The 18,611-nt window shown below is 49.7% G+C and overlaps 1 protein-coding gene across 1 annotated transcript; it reads right to left on the bottom strand.

The window, feature by feature from the left end:
- Positions 1–11,685: 11,685 nt before the first annotated feature.
- On the bottom strand, positions 11,686–14,145 carry GPR119 (G protein-coupled receptor 119). Its single transcript, XM_075007876.1, has one exon. It carries the CDS (start codon positions 12,911–12,913, stop codon positions 11,924–11,926), a length of 990 nt encoding a protein of 329 aa, XP_074863977.1. The 5' UTR covers positions 12,914–14,145; the 3' UTR covers positions 11,686–11,923.
- Positions 14,146–18,611: the final 4,466 nt, after the last annotated feature.

The raw sequence follows: 18,611 nt of genomic DNA, 5'->3' as shown, positions 1-18,611 counted from the left end.
CATCTGCCGACGGTGGCCAATGCCAGGTGCCCCAGAGAAGGAGAACAGAAGACAATGATCAAGTGATTTATCTCCTGCCATCCATCTCCTGCCCTTGTTCTGAAGGCTAGGGCACCATACTTTATCCCTGGCTAATAGCCATTTATGGACCTAACCTGCATAACACTAAAGAAAAACAGGATTAGATATTAAGAAACATTCATGTATGTGGAGTACTTTATTTACTAACGTCTGTAGTATTGTACACTGTAAACTTACACTGTATTTGCTGTATTTATTTGTATTTACTGGACAGTCTTTGCAACATCCTCTGTGACTGAATTCACCTTATCAACTGTGGCATTCCTCTTGACTGGGACTCCCTTTTTTTCATGCCCCTATAAATTTAGACCTTCCTCTGGAACCCCCACTTATGCATCTGATGAGGCGGGTCTTTGTTCACAAAAGCTTATGCTCCAGAATATCTGTTAGTCTATAAGATACCACAGGATTTCTTTTTGCTTTTGAAGATACAGACTAACATGGTTACCCCTCTGATACTAGACTTAGCTACATTTATAACACATTCCCAATTCTGAACCCATTTATCACACTCCCAAGAATGCATGTCTTTAAGGTGCCTTTCAGTGGTCTGGTTACTTATCTTTCATTGGATTAGTCTAAAAAAGGACTAGTTTGGCATTGTGACTTCAGTTCACGCACCCTAGTTTCAGGGGTTAAAAGAAGGGGCCCCCCTCTTATTCCTATGCCCAGTGAGTGCCTTGGTTAGCGTTCAATTTCTTTGCTGCTTCCTTGGTGTCCAGTAGGTGGTGCTGGTGTAGAGCAAATTTCCTCTATCCTTTTCTTAGTGGTGACTTCAGGTTTCATTCATTTCAAGGATTATTTTTCCTTATTAGTCCCTACTACTATCAATTGGGAACCCCCCTTAAGCAATTTCTCTCAATGTGCTTAAATTATACCCTGTTTTAACATTTGTTCTTCCTCACACCAGACAATTTCTATTACTTTGCCACAGTGTTTTACAATGAAAAACCAACTCCTTTTAAATCTGGAGGACATGCTCCATATATTCTCTGACTCTACTTAAGCATTTCACCTTTAAGACTTACAGTAGAACAAGATAAATTTTGCATGTTGATCTGACTTGCAAGGCAAAATGCAGTAGACCGTTGACTTATGCAGGGGTTGCATTCTTGCTACCTCTGCAAAAGTCAAATTTCCCATGCCAACCGGGGGAGCCAGGAAACTGACCAGGGTGTGGAGGGGAGCTGGGGATCAGGCGGCAGTCTGGCTCCCCTCCGCTTGCAGGAGCTGAGAAACTGACCAGTACCAGCTCCCTGCCACTTGGAGCCAGGCACATTTTCTCCCAGCTGGGGGAAGTGGGGGATAAGCTGCAGTGACAGGGCTCTCTTTCTCCCTGGCTTCCCCCAACTGGGAGAGGCCACACTGGGCAGACAGCTGCAGTGCAGTTTCTTCCAGTTGGGGGAATGTCAAGGAGAAGCTATACTGCTGTGGCTGCCCACCTGGCTTACCCCAGCTGGGTGAAGCTGGGGGACAGACAGCCGCGGTGGTGCCGCTGTCTACTTGCTTCCCCCAGGCAGTCATACAGCTTCAGAGCAGCTTCCCGTTGCACTTAACTCACATTAACGCAAGTTTAAGCACAACTTGAAGTCACATATTTCGGGGGTGTACTGTATGGCAAAAACAAAAAAAGTGACACACAATTTGGGAGGAAAGACAGATTGTCCATCTTGACTTAGTAGGACAATGCATAGTTTATAAATTGTGGGTAAAAGCATGAGGCTTGTCTTTCTTGGCAACAGAGGTTGGTCCAGTAAAAGGTGTTACTTCACCCATCGTGTCTTGCTAACACTGTCATTTAGGCATTTTAGTTTCTGTTCTGGGGGGGAACATCCAACTTTGGTTGATACTGGAGAGTCCAGTATCTCCCATGATGCAGAGAAATGTGTTGTTGTCCTCATAAGCCAATCCTATTCTGGGATGAAGAGAAGTAGATAGCTTTTCTAATTTTTGAGGGTCAGAAGGAATCACTAGTTATTCATTATTCAAGGCATTTCTGTTCTACATAACCCTCTTATCGTGCGTTCTGGCAGGTCCCACTGAAATCTGTCATTCCTGTGCAGCTGACAAATGGAAATACTCAGGCTTGATCCCTGTTCACTGCAGCTCCTTGGAGACCAATCCACCAATTTTTGTATCAGCTGCAAACTTCACCACTGTTAGTTATGTGTTTTCTTCCATATTGTTGATTCATAGATTCCATGGCCAGAAGGGACCATGGGGAGAGGAGGACCTCTGAGTGTGGTTGCTGCTAGGTGCCGCAGTCTGTTACAAAGAGGTGGGAGAAAAATTATTCTCCATGACCTCTGAGAATAGGACAAGAAGCAATGGGCTTAAACTGCAGCAAGGGAACTTCAGGTTGGACAGCAGGAAAAACTTCCTATACGTTGGGAGTATTTAAGCATTGGAATTAATTGCCTAGGGAGGTTGTGGAATCTCTATCACTGGAGAATTTAAAGAGCAGGTTAGAGAAATACCTTCCAAAGATGGTCCAGATGGTGTTTGGCCTGCCGTGAGTGCAGGGCCTGGACTTGATGACCTGTCAAGGTTCCTTCCAGTTCTAGTGTTCTGTGATAAGTTATTGCAGATTTTAAAAACAGCAGCTGTTAGTCTTTCCTAGTTAGTGTCAGAATACTGAGACTTGTCGCTGTAAGATGTGCATACTTCATCCTGCTTTTTTCCAGATACGGAACAGAAGTATTTATGCCTCTTGTGTCACTGGCAATTTTACCACCCCCAGGCGATAGTAGACTCATACCATTCCCTTTGTTCCTGATGGATTTTTTTTTTTAAATCCTCATTGTAGTTCTTAACCTTAGCATCCATAGAGGGTTTTTTTCTTAAATGATATTGTTAGTTTCCCTTGTCAGGTCTTTGTGTTCCTTTTTATTGTCATTTCTATCACCAGCCTGTGACACTTTTTCAGGCTGTGCAGTCACCTTATGCTCCTGCCTCTAATAAATTTTGAGGTTCATTTCTCAACCAGCAGTTCCCCAGTGTCATTGCACTGTGACCCCTTTCTGGCAGTGAAAATAACTGTATGACCCCTGTGTTATGTCACAGGGGCCCCAGGAAGCTGAGTCACACAGGCTTCAGCACCAGCTCTGCACTGCATGGCTCAGACTTTGGCTTTTTGCCTTGGGCCCCAGTGAGTCTGATGCTGGCCTTGGTGACACGGTCTGTCAGGACAGCATCTATGCGGAGGGCTCCAAGTTCCACTCCTTTAAGAGCTCCTTTTTGATCTGGGCCCCCAATACTCCACGGTGGTGAAGCTGGCCTCCTTCCACTCCATCTCCAAGAGCTTCATGGGCGAGTGTGTGTATGCTGCCCCATGCTGGCGGGCTGCCTTCCCTGGGTGTGGGCAGAGCATGGTGGCCTGGAAAGCCCTTGGGGCGCCCCGGGGCCTGAGTCTTTGAGGGCCGATTAACCCCGACAGCAGTGAAGAGTGGGGCTGTGGTCCTATGCCCACCCCCAGCTTGGCTTTGGGGACAGGGAGGTGGCCAGAGAGATGTTAGTCAGTAGTCCCAGAGGCTAGCTGGAGCATCCCCCTCTGAAGCAGCTGCTCAGGCCCTGCCATTTACTCCCTCTCTGACTGGAGTGCTGAGGGGCAAGGTGCGGATAAATTGGAAGACTAGGCCAAAAGAAATCTGATGAAGTTCAACAAGGACAAGAGCAGAGGTCCGGCACTTGGCATGGCAGAAGCACAAGCACCGCTACAGTCTGGGGACTGACTGGCCAAGTAGCAGTGCAGCAGAAAAGGACCTGGGGGTTAAGTGGATGAGAGACTGGATAAGAGTCAAGAGTGTGCCCTTGTGGCCATGAAGGCTAATGGCATATTGGGGTGCATTAGGAGAAGCATTTGCAGCACATCTAGAGAAATTGTGCCCCTCTCTTCAGCAGTGGGGAGGCCACATCTGGAGTAGTGTGTCCAGTTCTGGGCCCCACCAGTATAGAAAGGATGTGGACACATTGGAGGGGGTTCCGTGGAGGGCAATGAAAATGATTAGTGGGCTGGAGCACATGACCTATGATGAGAGGCTCAGAGATTTGGGCTTATTTAGTTTGCAGAAGAGAAGACTGAGGGGCAATTTGATAACAGCCATTAACTTCTTGAAAGGGGGCTCTAAAGGGGATGGAGAGAGACTGTTCTTAGTGGTGACAGATGGCAGAACAAAGAGCAATGGTCTCAAGTTACACAGGGGGAGGTGTAGGTTGGATATTAGGAAAAACTGTTTCCCCAGGAGGGTGGTGAAGCACTGGAATGTGTTACCGAGAGAGGTGGTGGAATCTCCATCCCTAGAGGTTTTTCAGTCCCAGCTTGACAAAGCCCTGGCTGGAATGATTTGGTTTGGATTGATACTGTTTTGGGCAGGGGGCTGGACTCGATGACCTCCTGAGGTCCCTTCCAGCCCTGGTATCGTATACTCTCAATCGACAAAACAGGTGACATCTGGTGCTTTTGCACAGCAGCCAAGCTGCAGCTCAGAAAGGGCCCTGCTTGAAACCCTTCCCAGTTGGTCCTGCCCCTGAATCCCCAGCTGATTCTTTCATTCCCCTGCAGCCCCAGCTTCCATCCCTGGATAGGGGTCCCACTGGAAGGTGCTGACAGGCATCTGTCACTGCATCCCAGGCTTGCACCAGCTGCCCGACCATCAATACAGGGAGTAGCACTGCTCCCTATTCGTGTGAGTACGCCCACCACAAATACCACCTCCTACCAGGTCCCATCCCTGTGCGCTGCAGTGTCCTCTTTCTGGGAGTCTGAATTATGGTGACCCTTACCTTTCCCTGTTTGTTTTACGTAGAGTAGAACTTCAGAGAGAGAATACCAGAGCTAGGGACTGACTGGTCAACTGGACAGCACGTGGAACCAGGTAATCAGGCAGCTGCAGAGACTGATAAACCCTAACAGCACAGGGTTCTAAACCTTTTCCTTTGAGCCCCCCTCCAATATACTCCAATAAAACTCCAGGATCCAGTGGGGGGCCTTGGGGCTTTAGCTCTGTGGGGCATGGAACTTGGGCTATGGGAGTGTGGGACTGCAGCTGCAAGGTGTGGTGGTGGTGGTGGAGTTAGGGTGTTAGGCTGGAAGGAGGGCTCAGGGATTTGAGTGGGTGGGCCCTGGTCTTATGCCCTGCAGTAACTTTGGGGTTCAGGGCTTTGGACATGGAGGAGCGCTGGGATGTGGGGCTTCAGTTCTGCATCTCCATGCACAGCTTCAGCCCTGCAGGAGCTTTGGGGTTTTAGCTGTTCCCTCCAGTTCTGCTTGCGGTTTTAGACCTGTCGCTCTCTCTGTAGCTAAGCCCTGAGCCCTGGCATGCCCCACCCAGCTGAAACTGGGAGTGCAGCCGCTGGGAGCCCCAAGACCCTAGGCCCCTCTGGATGTGTTCTGGGGCCTCCTGGGCTGAGTGCCTGTGAAATCCCAGTGGGGCCAGATGGGGACACCCAGATCAGCGACTGCAGACCTGGGGTGTTCTTTGCTGCTGGTAGAACAAAGCAGAAAAACTTGGGTAACTTCTCAGGTGGGCTCTGGCAGAACTCACTACGTTCACAGCAAATGCTCCAGGAGGAGGGTTAGGGGAGGCTGGTTTTTACTGCAGTGGCTCTTGGGGTTGCCCACCTTTGTTAATCCTTTGGGGTTTAAGGGCCCCTTGCTCTGGTTGGATCCGACAGGCACAGAGGTTAGGCTGGAGCACTGCATGCTGGGAGCTGTGGTCTTTCCCCAGCTCAGGCTGTGCAGCGAAGAGAGGCTGGAGGTGGTTCTACTTCATGCCGACAGGTGTGGCCTGACTGGCAGGAGCCCCGGCCACACGTGCAAATGCCACCACTCAATTAAAAACCAAAAAGATTAAAAAAAAAACACCATTTTTATTGTCCCTGCTGACCCTTAAGCTGTAGCGGAAGCTGCCTGCCCTGCTTTGTATGTGGTCTCCAGGGCTAGACATTCACCCCTGCAAGCATACCCACAAGAACAGAAGCTTTCTCCTGGGCTGCTTGGAGCTGCAGTCTGCTCCCTCTGCTCACCCTTGGGGTCTGTGGGGCTGCCCTCCCCAAGCAGCCCACCCTACTGCCCTCTGGGCCCTTGTTACCTAGGCTGCTGCACTCCATCTTCCTTCCCTGCTCATGACAAACCTCCAGTCTTCCTGCATCCTCTACCTGTCCTGTGGCCCAGCCCCCTCCAACCCTGCCTGCTCAGGGAGTTGAACATCTAATGTTCCCTCCCAGCAAAGCAGCTTGCTGCCAGTCCTAGTGAAAGGGGCTGGGGATGGCAGCCAGAAGCCACAGTCCATGAGGGAGTAGGAATCTGCACCAGCATCTCCTGTGGGAGTCATCACTGGTGCAGACACAGGCACCGGCCTTTGTTTTTACCCAGGGTGCTCCACCCCCATGCAGCCCCAGGGCCTCACCCCCTTTCACCCCATCCTCTGAGGCCCTGGAGCACCTGCAGACTCAGCACCTATGGGTGCAGGTACTGGAAGCACTCCCATAGGACACAGTGTGCTTGCTGTTAGGTGTGGGCAAGACAGTCTGCCTCTGCTTAGGTATAAGCAGAGGTGAATGGAGGCAGGACACCCCCTCCTCTCTCTCACTGGAGCTGCTCATATCAGCCGGCCAAGAGTAAGGCTGGCTTGGCTGAAGAGACAAAGTGGATGACAAAGAAGCTTTTGTTGGGCTGGGAAAGGAACCAGGAGGGTCGCAGCTGGAGTACAAGGTGGAACAGACTGTTTTGCATACGCAGTGAGCACATATTTCAGGAAGCATTCAAGAGCAGGCCCAGTACATGCAACAAACACACTTGATCCAGTCATTGCATGGCCGTGTTCTTGGAAGGGTTTGGCTGTGTGCAGAACTCCATCCACCTCTTGGCCTCCTCAGAGCTCTCACTCTCAGAGCCCCAGCAGATGCCTCTGTCAGAGGAACAGGCTCCTCCCCTGTCCCAGGGCTGTTGGGATGTCCAGCTCTCCCCTTCCAGTGGGCACCACGGTCCTTCATTTTGTATTTCAGTCAGTCCACAGAGTGTTTTCCTCTCTCCCATGTCAGCCTGGGAGTTGGCCCAGTGACCTGAGGCATCTGCACAGGCACAAGAATATGCTGTTATTCAATCTAATCTGCACCTTCTAAATTCTAACAGTTGTATCCCCCATACGAGGTAAGAAAATTCAGTGGTCAAATTTCTCCAGGATGACATCTCCCACCCAACGTCAGACAAAGAAAGTGGCACCTTCTCCACTTCTGTAATGGGGTAGATTTAGGGAGCCTGATTTGTAACAGGCTTACATTGACTGCAAGGGCAGCTCTGTCTTATAGTCCCGTGTGTATCCCCCTGCACACAACTTGGTGACTGGACGTGTGCAGTGGTTACGCCCCTGCACACACAACCTTGTTTGAATTGTGCCCAAATACCCTTCTGAACACTCAGCTCATTTCCTTGGGTCCCTTTCACATCCTTTCCCATGGCTTGTCCTAACCTTCTACAGTGAGCAGGCACCCCCTGAATCAGCACAGTGGAAATAGTCCAGCAAGGAGCAAGTCCATTTTAACTACCCACCCGCCCTCAGCCCCGGTGCTGTGCCGTGCCAGGAGTTCAGTTCATTCTCTCATTATCCACCATAGATCTCCTGGCAACTGAAATGTCAAAACTGGAGTGCAGCTGTGAGGGAGACGACTGTGGCCCTTGCCCTTGGGTAAGTGGGCGTGAATGGCCTTGATTGGCCCACATTGCCGGTCAGTTTAACCGTTATCCCCTGAGGGGCAGGCTTTAAGCAAGCTCTCCTAGGTAATTCAGAGCAATTTCCAGTCAATATGGAAGATGTGCCCAGGAAATGAATTACCTAACCTAGTTCGTGCACTAAGCAGACTTAATGTGGTGCGAATTCCACAGTATGAAAGATGTAACCATGGTAACCTTCAAAATCAACCCCTTGTTCTCTGAATCGAGCCTCCTCTGTACGAGGCACAGCCGGCCTTCTCTTGCAGATTTCCATATTCTTCCACACTTTCTGTAGCAGCACCACTTGTTAGTGTCTGGCCATGCAGACCAATACAGGATTTGTTCTCTTAAAGGAGTGCTGCTCCCTAGCCCTGCCCCACCACTGGGATTCTCTGTGGGACCAGAACTCTGGCCTTTTCCACATCCAACATTCTCTTGGCCTGAGCCCTGGATGGTATCTATGTCCACCAGGGGCAAAAGCAAGCCAACACAACTGGGATACTGAGTGAGGAGGAGAATTTCCCTCCTCATACTGCTGAACTCCAAATCCAGGGCAGCACCTCCACAGCTTCTGGGGCAGAGAACGTGCTGGTTGGCAGTCCTGAGCTGTCAGAGGAGCGCAAGGCGGGTCCACGGAACATGTTCTGTGACTCAGTCTCCATGCCTGAGGAATGGGTTTATGAACAACCCTCTCCCCCAGATCAACCCTCCTCCAGAGTCAGGGAAGAGTACTAACCATGGAGCTGTGGAAGCTACATCCTGCCTGAACACATAATCAGCTCAAAGCAGACTGTCAAAAGGGGTTTGCTAAGCAGGGCTGGGAAGGTAGAAAAATGACTCAGATAAGACAACAAGAAGTCCTGTGGCACCTTAGAGACTAGCAGATATTTTGGAGCATAAGCTTTTATGGGCAAAGACCTCTTCATCTTATGCTTATGCTCCAAAGCATCTGTTAGTCTATAAGGTGCCACAGGACTTCTTGTTGTTTCTGAAGATACAGACAGAGTTGGCTACCCCTCTGATACTTTTCAGATAAGACAGTTTCTCAGATATCCACTTCAGAGGAGTTACAGCAACAATATCTTTGGGCCAACAGTTTGCAAAAGAATCTATGTCGTGTCCCCTCCAACACCCACCATCCAGGCTTGGCCCTTCAACAGCATTTAAGAATTTCATTCTTGCTCACAAAATCAGTAACAGTTTTCTGTGGGTTAAATGCTCCCTTCTGTTACATCTGTCCTTCCTTACTGCCTTGTGTAACATTGCACAAGGGTAACTGAAGAAACATAGTCATGGACTGAAGTGGTTATTAAAACACAGCTGTCCCTGTGTTCCATATTCCAACCTAAGAATCATGCCACAAAAAGAATACACTCAAACGTGTTTGAAAAGCATTTCTGATGTGTCGGATGCTAACTCAGTGATCGGTTCTGAGCCCATCTGATACCAGGTCATCCTGGCAAAGGGCCCAAAATAAACCCAAGAGTTGCAGAGTGCTAGTAGTGAAAGGACTCACTCAAGTAGAGTAGAATCTTTTGACATTCCGAATCTCTACACGTGTCATCAGTAAAACAGTGAGGTTGTTGCCCCAGCATGGTTACTTGATTCAGTAAAAGTGATAGCATATTTTCCTTTTGTTGCAAGAACTTTGCTATGAATGTGAAATCTGCATTGGCAAATTATGGCCTTTGAGACTGGAAAAATGTATCTGCTGTTCTCAGCAGCCATGATAAATCTCTCGATTTCATCTCACCACTCCAGACATGGGAAGAACTGGAGAAGAGATTAAACTCTAATAAGACAGTTGATCAAGAAAATATTCCTTTTCTACACCAAGTATGCACTCAATGGCACAGTGTTCTGCAAAGACTTATAACTCTTGGGCGGACACTTGCTGTTCAGAATTGGGCTTCTCAAGGCCATTTGGTAATGGAAACTTTCTAAAATTTTGTTGCATGGATGTGTTTGTTGGTGTAGGAGAGAAACATTAACTGAGACTCATATTCATTCACTTAGAAAAAACATTCAGATCTTGCTGATTGACCTTTTTGGGATGAGACATCACAGGCAAAATCTCTTCCATAGGGAATGAGTCACAATATTACTCAGTCAAATCTGTGATTGCACACATGGGAATGAACAGCTATGACAGCAAGATTTGTTTCCACAAGATCTGGAAAACAAGATGTAAATGTGGAAAGCCGCAACCACTTTGTGTTTGTGAAATTGGATGATTCAGGTGGTGCGGGCATGATGAAAGCTCTTCTCCAGAAGATAAGTGAGACAGAAATGCCTCCTGAAGACGTGAAAAGGGCAAAGGTAATGATGAGAGAGAAGAAAAAATGCAAGACTAGTAGAGTGCTGAAGGTCTGAGTTGTCTGTTGCCAGGCTTGGTGCTGGCCTGGCTGTAACACACTGGACCCCAGAAAGAGGAATAAGATGTGGACGTTTTGAAGGGCACTTATGTCAAGACAGGCCATGGACAAGCCCTGCTTGGCCAGCAGCAGATATGACTGGGCAGAAACACCCCCTTGACAGCCACATGTGCCAGAGCTTGGGACAAACTCCTTGCTCCATCCCCGCTCCGGAAAAATTGTCCTTGTTTGCTTGCTGAGGGTTAGTCTGCGCTATGCCAGTCCTTGGCCATGCTCACTGACCCTTCGCTGCCCACTGCCTCTGCCCCAGTGTGTTAGTGCACGCTGGCCTAGGCAGAGTGGGGAGGAAAAAGGGGGAAACAAGTACAGTCCCTGCCAAAGCATGCCTGCCTGGGCAAGCCTGAGCCCTGAGCTGTGCATCCCTGGGGTGTGTGCTCTCTTTGACTCTCCAGCTGAAGAGCGGGGCTCACCTGGCTGTCATCTCATGTCACCATGTCATTTTGCTAGGTGATCTGAAATTATCCCAGCTCCAGAGAGCAGCACGCAGCATCTGCTGGAGAACTTGCATTAGCTCGGACCCAGCTTTGGCAAGGGAGGTGAGTGAGTGGCAGAAAGGGGCCCCAAGCTGACAGGTGAGTCTGCTCTGATGAAGGCCCGTCCTGGGCCAATCCGAGCTAGACTCAGAGGACGGAGAGTGTGTTGTCCGGTGTGGGGAGGCTGCACCAGGAGCTGCACTGAGGTTGGGGAACCCATGTTACAAAAGAGCCGGAAAAACTTCAGGGAGTGACCAGACAGCTGGTGGGAGCAGCGCTCTGACACAGGGTGTGGAGCTCGTTTAGCCAGAGAAAGGGAACCAGAGATGGAATTGCAAGGGGGCTTCCAGAGGTCTGCACTGCAGCTGGTGGAGTGATTCTGAGCTCTGACAGATGCTACACGATAGCCCCACTCACGTGAACATGCTAAAAAGAGCAGCGTAATCATGCGGGTGGCCCCGCTGCCCAAATAGCTACCTAGGATCTCAGACAGGCTTGTACAGGGGTGGCTCACTCGGCCCCACCTGTACTGCCCCAGCCAGGCTACTATTTTTGGAGGCAGAGGGGTTGCCGTGTTAGTCTGTAGCTTCACAAAACCACCAAGCAGTCCTGAAGCACCTTCAAGACTAACTGCTTTGTTTCTAAGGTAAGGACCTAAGACCCACGAAAGCTCACCCACCTCACAAATAAAATGGTTATTCTTTAAGGTGCTCCAGGACTGCTGGGTTTTAGAGCATTAGTATTTTTTTATTTTGCTTGCTTTTAGCATTAGCGCAGGCAGAGCTTGTGCATTGTACACCTCCTGGGGCTGGGAATTACCCTTCCAGCTGCAGGATAGATGGACCCTAAGTCAGGGAGGGGTGGGAGGAGGGCAGTTTTCACAGGACTCTGAGAGAAAAAACAACGTCAAGTAGAGCCACTGAGTTAGGGGAAGAGTCCCGTGGGCGTAGACTGGTTCCTGGCAAACTCAGCTAGGGACCAAGGCTGTATGCAGAAGTGGCCATCAGTTCTTTTAGCCAACTTGAGACACACCAAGTCACTGAGTATGTCTGAGACTGCGCTTGCAACCTTGCACTCGTTTGTCTTAGGACTGAATTCAGCCTTGCCAGTGTCTGCAAAGTGGAGCCCAAGAGCCTGACCCAGCTGTGGGCCCAGGTCCTCCCAGCCTCTGACTCAGCCAGGGGAAAAGAGAAGAAAAGCTCGCACCTCCTTTCCTTACCGTGTCACTCCTGGAGCTGTGGGCTGGATATGGCCTGAACTGGTGTTGGATCCCTGCTGGGAACTGGTGGCCCATTCTCCCGGTGGAAGAGAGGGAAAATTTTCCTCTTCATGCACAAGCACAGCTGGTAGATCTGCAGCCGCACCTCCCTCTGCCAGTAGGCGTAGATCAATGGGTTTAGCAGAGAATTGCAGAGCCCTAGAAGCCAGAGGTACCTCTCAATGACATCGTAGAGGAAGCATTTCTGGCACAGGGCCTGCACAATGCTAACAATGAAGAAAGGAGACCAGGACAGCGCAAAGCACCCAATAAGAATAGCCACGGTCCTCACAGCTTTCATGTCACTGATGCTATGAGGCAAGGAGCTGTTCCCTGACAGCCCAGCCTGCTCCACTTCTCGGATGTGTTGGACATGCAGCGAGGCAATTTTCAGGATATCACAGTACAGGTAAATGAAGATGAACAAAGTCGGGAAGAACCCGATGCAGAAGATGGTGACCGTGTACGTGGGCTGGAAGACCCCAAAGAAACTGCACGTTCCTCCATAGCTCTTCTGCTGGAAGGCCTCCACGAGCATTGGGAGAAATCCAATAAAGCAGGCCACCAGCCAGAGCACCACGAGACAGGCACCAACCACCAGGCCGCTCATGATTCTGAAGTACTGGAAAGGCCGTTTAATGGCAAAGAACCTGTCAAACGCAACCAGGAGCATGGTGAGGATGGAGGCAGCTGATGGGGAGATGACGAATGCCATCCTCAGGATGCAGAACATCTCCGGCAGGTGATTTCTGTAGGTCGATAGCTCGTTTGTGACCAGCCCGGTGATGGAGATGCCAACCAAAGAGTCTGCAATGGCAAGGTTCAAGACAAAATACAGCCCCATGTAGCCATTCCTCTGGATGAGCCGAAACAAAGCAACAGCAACAAACATGTTTGTAGCAATAATCAGAGGGGCCAAAACTGCAAGAACTATTCCAAACCCAAAGCTATCCATAATGAAGCTCTCACCAGGGCATGGCAGAACCAGCCTTAATGAGCCAACTCCTTGGTATTCCCTTGGCTGGGCTTGCTAGCGGACCCACCGATCATCTAGGAATCACGGGGCAAATCACGTCCTGCAGAAACCCCAGGCAGTCACCATACAGCAGTCCTGGACTTGGCTACGAAAGCTGGCTGGGAAAGGTGCGTGCATGCGGGTGTATTTGTCTCCTCTTTAGTTAGGGAAACTATGTGGCTGATGTGTATCTATGTATCCACAGCTGTCCACGAACAGGAACTGCAAGGTGCACGCTGCTAACAGCAGCCAGTGACCACGTGTAGTCCCTCCCCTCCAGGAATCCAGTCACCAGACAACCCCGGAGCAGGGAGGGGAAATGCTCTCGCTATCTGCCAGGCTGACTTGACAACCAGCTGGGTGGCTCAGTATCTCATCTGCATGCTGACCTGCAGTAGGCTGAGCCCATACTGGGTTTGATGGAGCAGTCATAGCGAACGATTCCACCAGGAGCTCCAGACGGCAACACCAGCCAGTTTCCTACCCAGGACAATCAAACAATCCTTTGTAGTTATTGTTCCGTATCCCAGTTCACAACTCAAACACCTCATGGGCCCCCTCCTGGCCTCACACTTCCAGCATACCTCCACACACTGCCGCTCTTTCTTCCCCAATGCCATTAAAGTCTGTTTGTTCCCTTTTCCACTCGCAGCTGAGGCTCCTGGAACCCAAGGGTGCTGGGACATGACCAAACAATTGTTATTGCAATGCATTGTTTTTACAACACCTAGATATGGCCTGGCCACCTTTCACTCCCCTCAGAGAGCCACAGCCGCGGCCAGCTGCAAGTAGGGGTAAGGAACAAGGAGTGGGAAGACGGGCAGAAATGGCAGGGGAGCAGAGTTAGGCACATCATTGTCTTTATGAAACAAGAACTGGTTTCTGCTGTCTGGCTCCCTGGAACCAAGACATGGTGGTTGTCCTGGTTCCCAAGGTAACTGCATCTCTGACCCCTCCATGGCTTCCGTAAGCACCCCCTCTGTTGTCTCAGGCCACCCCCATTTGGAGATTGGGGTCTTGGGGTGCAAATTTCTGCAATTCACTGGTCGCAGCACCTGCTGTCCTGTTTTCCCTGGGGCAAGCCAGGGTAACAGTGGCCAGCCAGCTCTCAGGAAGCAAAGTACTGCATGTTCAGAACAAAAGCACGACAAAGACTTGTCTGAAAAACAATAAAGAGCTCATATGCCAGGCTGCCTTGTGGACATTGTCCGACTTCCACCTGGAGACTGACGGGTTTCCAAACAGGATGGGTCCTCGCCAGGGCCTCGCCTCTCAGTCTTGTGTCCGTTTGTGGATCAAGGGTGAGTGACCATCTCCCCATGCCATTTTGGTTGCTTTATGTGGTTCTCTCTTCTTTGTCTCCCAGGCTTCTTGAGCCAGGTTCAGACAGTTTGTGTTGTTTCCTGGAGGAGAGTGGAAGGGCAAAATGCACCCTGACTTGTTACCTGCCTAGGGAGTGACAGTCATTATCCCACTCACCCCACAACTCCTCCACTGTGCCAGGAGCACAATCCCGAGCCCTCCATAAGGCACCTGTATGGTCAATGCTGCAGGGGTCATGTGTCCACAGCATCCATCACGGGCTCCTTCCTGAAAGGCTGCTCCTGAAGGCAAGAAGCTGCACCCCACCGGCATTCAGAGCTGCCTGCTGCTAACCTGGCTGGTGCTGCCACTTCTTTCACAGGGGCCCACGAGGGGCATGTGGAGCCTCTGCAGAGGAGCAGCCTCCTTGTGGGGGCCTCCTTGCAGGGAGGTGGGATAGAGCTCTGCTGAGGGAGGCAAGTACTCCTGTGCTCCTCTGTCTCTGGGTGGCGTTTGGTGGCTGTCTGGCACTTAAAGGGACACATGGTGTCCAGACACATTTTTTCAAGAACATAAGGACTGGGGTTCTTTGGGTCCAGGGCTGCCTCTGCCAACCCCAGGATCTTACCGCTAGGTTAACTGACTCCCCCGCCAGCTCCGTCAAGTCTCGCCTTGCAGTACATCAGCAGGCTGTCACACACACAATAAAAGCCATTGGCTGGGGGGAGCTAGCGACAGATTCCTGTGGCCCTTCCTGTGAGGCCTGAGTCACCAAGGGCCCCGGGAGCATCTCTACGTTCTTTCACCGAGATGCTCTGTCTCTGCTGGTCCACGTGCCTCTTTGCTGCTTCTGGGGCTATAAGAAACAGCAAATAATACGCCCCACCGGCTCCGTCGTAGAATGTCTGTAGTGAGAGGCAAATTTAAAAAGCAATTCCACATTAGCTATTCAATATTCGGCCTTAATTCCGTCTTCCACCTTGTTAATTTATTTACCCCACCACATTTCAGAGCCTTTCTCCCTTTTCCTGCAGTCCTTTTGGCAGCAGGGTTGCTTTAATTTCCCTACACTGAAGTCACAGGGCCATTAACCACGCTGCCTGCCAGGGCCATTGATTGATACAAAGCCATGTAAATAAGGTCCTGTGAGCCTGCTGAACCGAGTGGAGTGGTGCCAGCCTGCTGACAAGGGGCTGAGGGAGGTTTGTTTCCAGAGGGTGTGTCAGTGAAACAGTCACAAAATGAATCTGGTTAAATGATGGCTTGGCTGTATCTTATGTGGCTTTCCTGCCACCCCAGCTACACGCTGTGCCCTGCCTCTGCGTATCCTGTAATAAGAGCACTTGGAATGCAAAGCAAGAGGGAGGGTTCTTTGGAGTGGAGGGCAGTGGGAGCATTTCATACTCACTGGGAGGGACAGCCAGTTCTGTGGGACTCTGGCAACACAAGCCCTCCCCTCCTGGTCATTTATAAACCCTCACACTGTAATGTTCTGTGCTGATCAACCCTGTTTTCTGTTTGCTCCAGGCTCTCTGATTACTCCTAATAACCTCTCTCAGTCTTCCCCTACATGTTTTCTCCCTTGTTTGAATGCAGATTTGTAATGGGTTTTGTGTAGTTAATTTGAAAACATTCCAAGTCTCTGACACTCATAACACGTTGAGCTCATAGTGGCAGATGTCTGGGGCCGGAGCCCCGATATTGGCTGGAGCAGGGATGGGAGGCCTGGAGTGTGGGGGGGCTGGCCAGAGCCCTGCAGCAGAAAGCAGAGTCTGGGCCACCCAGGACACCAGCTGCAGCTGGGCAAGGAGCTAAGCCAGGAATGGGGACTGTAAGCGAGGTGCCTGCAGCAGGTGCTTGGGAAACTCCCTGGTTTGTCAAATTCTCTCGTTTGGGACCAGTCAAGTGCTGATGGTATCAGACCAGGGAGGTGCAACCTGTAGTCTCAATCTGCCTCTGGCAAGTTAAAAGTTTCCCACTGGGACACAATTCCAAAAGTACTTATCTCTAATAATATGAAGGCGCTTTCTGTCTGTAGCTTGACCGTGGAAGCCTAGGGCAGACCCTTAACAATATCCCAAAAGACTCTTTTACAGTCCTTCTCCAAAGTGACTAACACCCCAACAAAATCAAAACAAAAAGCAGTCAATTAGCACTTTAAAGACTAGCAAAATAGTTTATTAGGTGAGCTTTCGTGGGACAGACCCACTTCTTCAGGCCATAGCCAGACCAGAACAGACTCAATATTTAAGACAGAGAGAACCAAAAACAGTAAGCAAGGAGGACAAATCAGAAAAAGATAATCAAGGTGAGCAAATCAGAGAGTGGAGGGGTGGAGGGGAAGATCAAGAATTACATTGAGCCAAGTATGCAGACGAGCCCCTATAGTGACTCAGAAAGTTCCCATCACGATTTAAACCATGTGTTAATGTGTTAAAATGATTTTATTGCCCAGACTCTTGCATTCATGTACAAGTATTTCAGTGGTTTCCCTTGGAACTTCATCCATTTTTCTAGCTAGATCGGATTATAGTCCTTCGCTAACTGCAACATGTACCTGACTGTTGTGCCAATCAATATATGCATTTTCTTTCTCTTCCCTATCCATACTCTTAGCTTGTGGTGTTCAACTCTCCCTTATTATATCTTTTTAGCTCCTCCTGCTTGTTGGACCCAGCTGTAGAGATTTCACAAACCTCTCCCCGCATCTCCAAGTTTAAAGTCCTTATTAGTCATGACAGCCTGGATTCCAAAAGGTTAGTATCCCAGGTGCCTAGTGGAAGTACATCAGTCAAGAAGAACCTTCTTTCTGTAGATGCCTCCCACTGGTCTGTCTTGTCAAAACAGTCCTTATAGCACAAATCCTTGAGCCAGCTCTTGATTTTTCTTGTCCTGCCTTCATCCTCCTTCTCTGAGGACTGGAAGTATTCCAGGGAGAATCACTGAACTTACACTTCTTTTAGCATCTCATCCAGCCACACCAAGTCATCCTTGATCCATTACAGGGGGAATCTGGAAGTGTCATTTGTCCCAACATTGAGCTCACCTACTAGCCGTCTGGGGCACCCCACCACTTTATTCTGCTGAGCCAGATCCTCTGGTCTCCCCCAGTGTTGGCAGAGGTTTGGGGTTACAGCTCACAGCAGAGTAACACAGACACAGAGATCCACTCAGCTCTGAGATATCACAATCAAAGGGGCTTGATACAGAACTCAGGTGCACAGTGTGAGGGTTGGATCACAAGTATCCCACCTGGTCTGTCACCTAGCATGCTGGTCACACCACTGAGCCTACTGATCTGCCTCCGGGTCTCCCCGGGTCTTGCTGGGCCAGAAGCGCTGGTCGCCCCCAGCTAAGGCACAGAATTGGGGTAACAGCCCCCACCCCCAGCAGAGCAACACAGGTGCTAAATCAGCTCAGTGCTGAGAGGGCTCACTGTAAGGCCACTGGCAGCACCCCAAGAACATAGTCCCAAAGAGGACCAAAACCCCAGATAAATTCATCTTACTCTGTATGAAAGCTTCACACAGAGAGCTTATAAGTTCTCCCTTTTTCTCAATGGAAGAAAGATATGCGCAGTGATTGCTCCCCCTCCCCACCCCCAGTAACAATTATTTACATGGAATGGTAGTAAACAAAAGTGTTTTTATTTAGTATAAATGGTAGGATTTAAGTGATTACAAACGAAAAAAGGCAGCTCAAAGTGACTTACTATGCAAAATAGAAGAAAACATGCCAGCTAAGCCTAGTACAGTAAGAGTTGTTACAAATCAAAATTTCTCACACTAGTTCTTATTTCAGGTAAAGATCATCTCTGGCCAGAGACATCCTTTCTGACCTGGGTCTAACAGTTCTCCTCGGTCCCTCTTCCTTACAGTCCTTTTGTTTCCAGGTATTTTTATGCATCCTCTTGTGATGGGGAGGCAGTCTATCTTAAACTGGCTTTTCAGTCATTGTTTACTTCCCTTTCCTTAAAAAAACATAGGTGCTGGAAGAAGGGATGTGGGTGGTGCTGTAGCACCCCCTGGCTTGAAGGGGTTTCCATTAGATACAGGATTTACAGTTTGGTTCAATGGCTCCCAGCTAGGCCACTATAAAAATTGTTCCCACACACCCGTGTTCTCTAGAGTGGCAAGCTGTTATTCCACTCTCCACCCTGTCAAAAACTACAGTGTTCAAGAGGGATTCCAGCATCACGTGATATGGACTCAGATCTTTGTGCTACATCTGCAAGGAGGCAGTATTCCCCTATTCAATGGGCTTTTGTTAATGGGCTACTACCTCTTCATTGCTGTTCCTGATGGGCTAGACACAGGCTTTTCTCATCATGAACACA

This window comes from Carettochelys insculpta, chromosome 13 (genome assembly GCF_033958435.1).
Source record: "Carettochelys insculpta isolate YL-2023 chromosome 13, ASM3395843v1, whole genome shotgun sequence".
Classification (NCBI taxonomy): domain Eukaryota; kingdom Metazoa; phylum Chordata; order Testudines; family Carettochelyidae; genus Carettochelys; species Carettochelys insculpta.
Note: the sequence above shows the minus strand (reverse complement) of the source record. Positions and strands in the feature narration are given on the sequence as shown.

Excerpts from the sequence above, each read along its gene's own strand:
- GPR119 (XM_075007876.1), bottom strand. The coding sequence starts at position 12,913 with ATGGATAGCTTTGGGTTTGGAATAGTTCTTGCAGTTTTGGCCCCTCTG.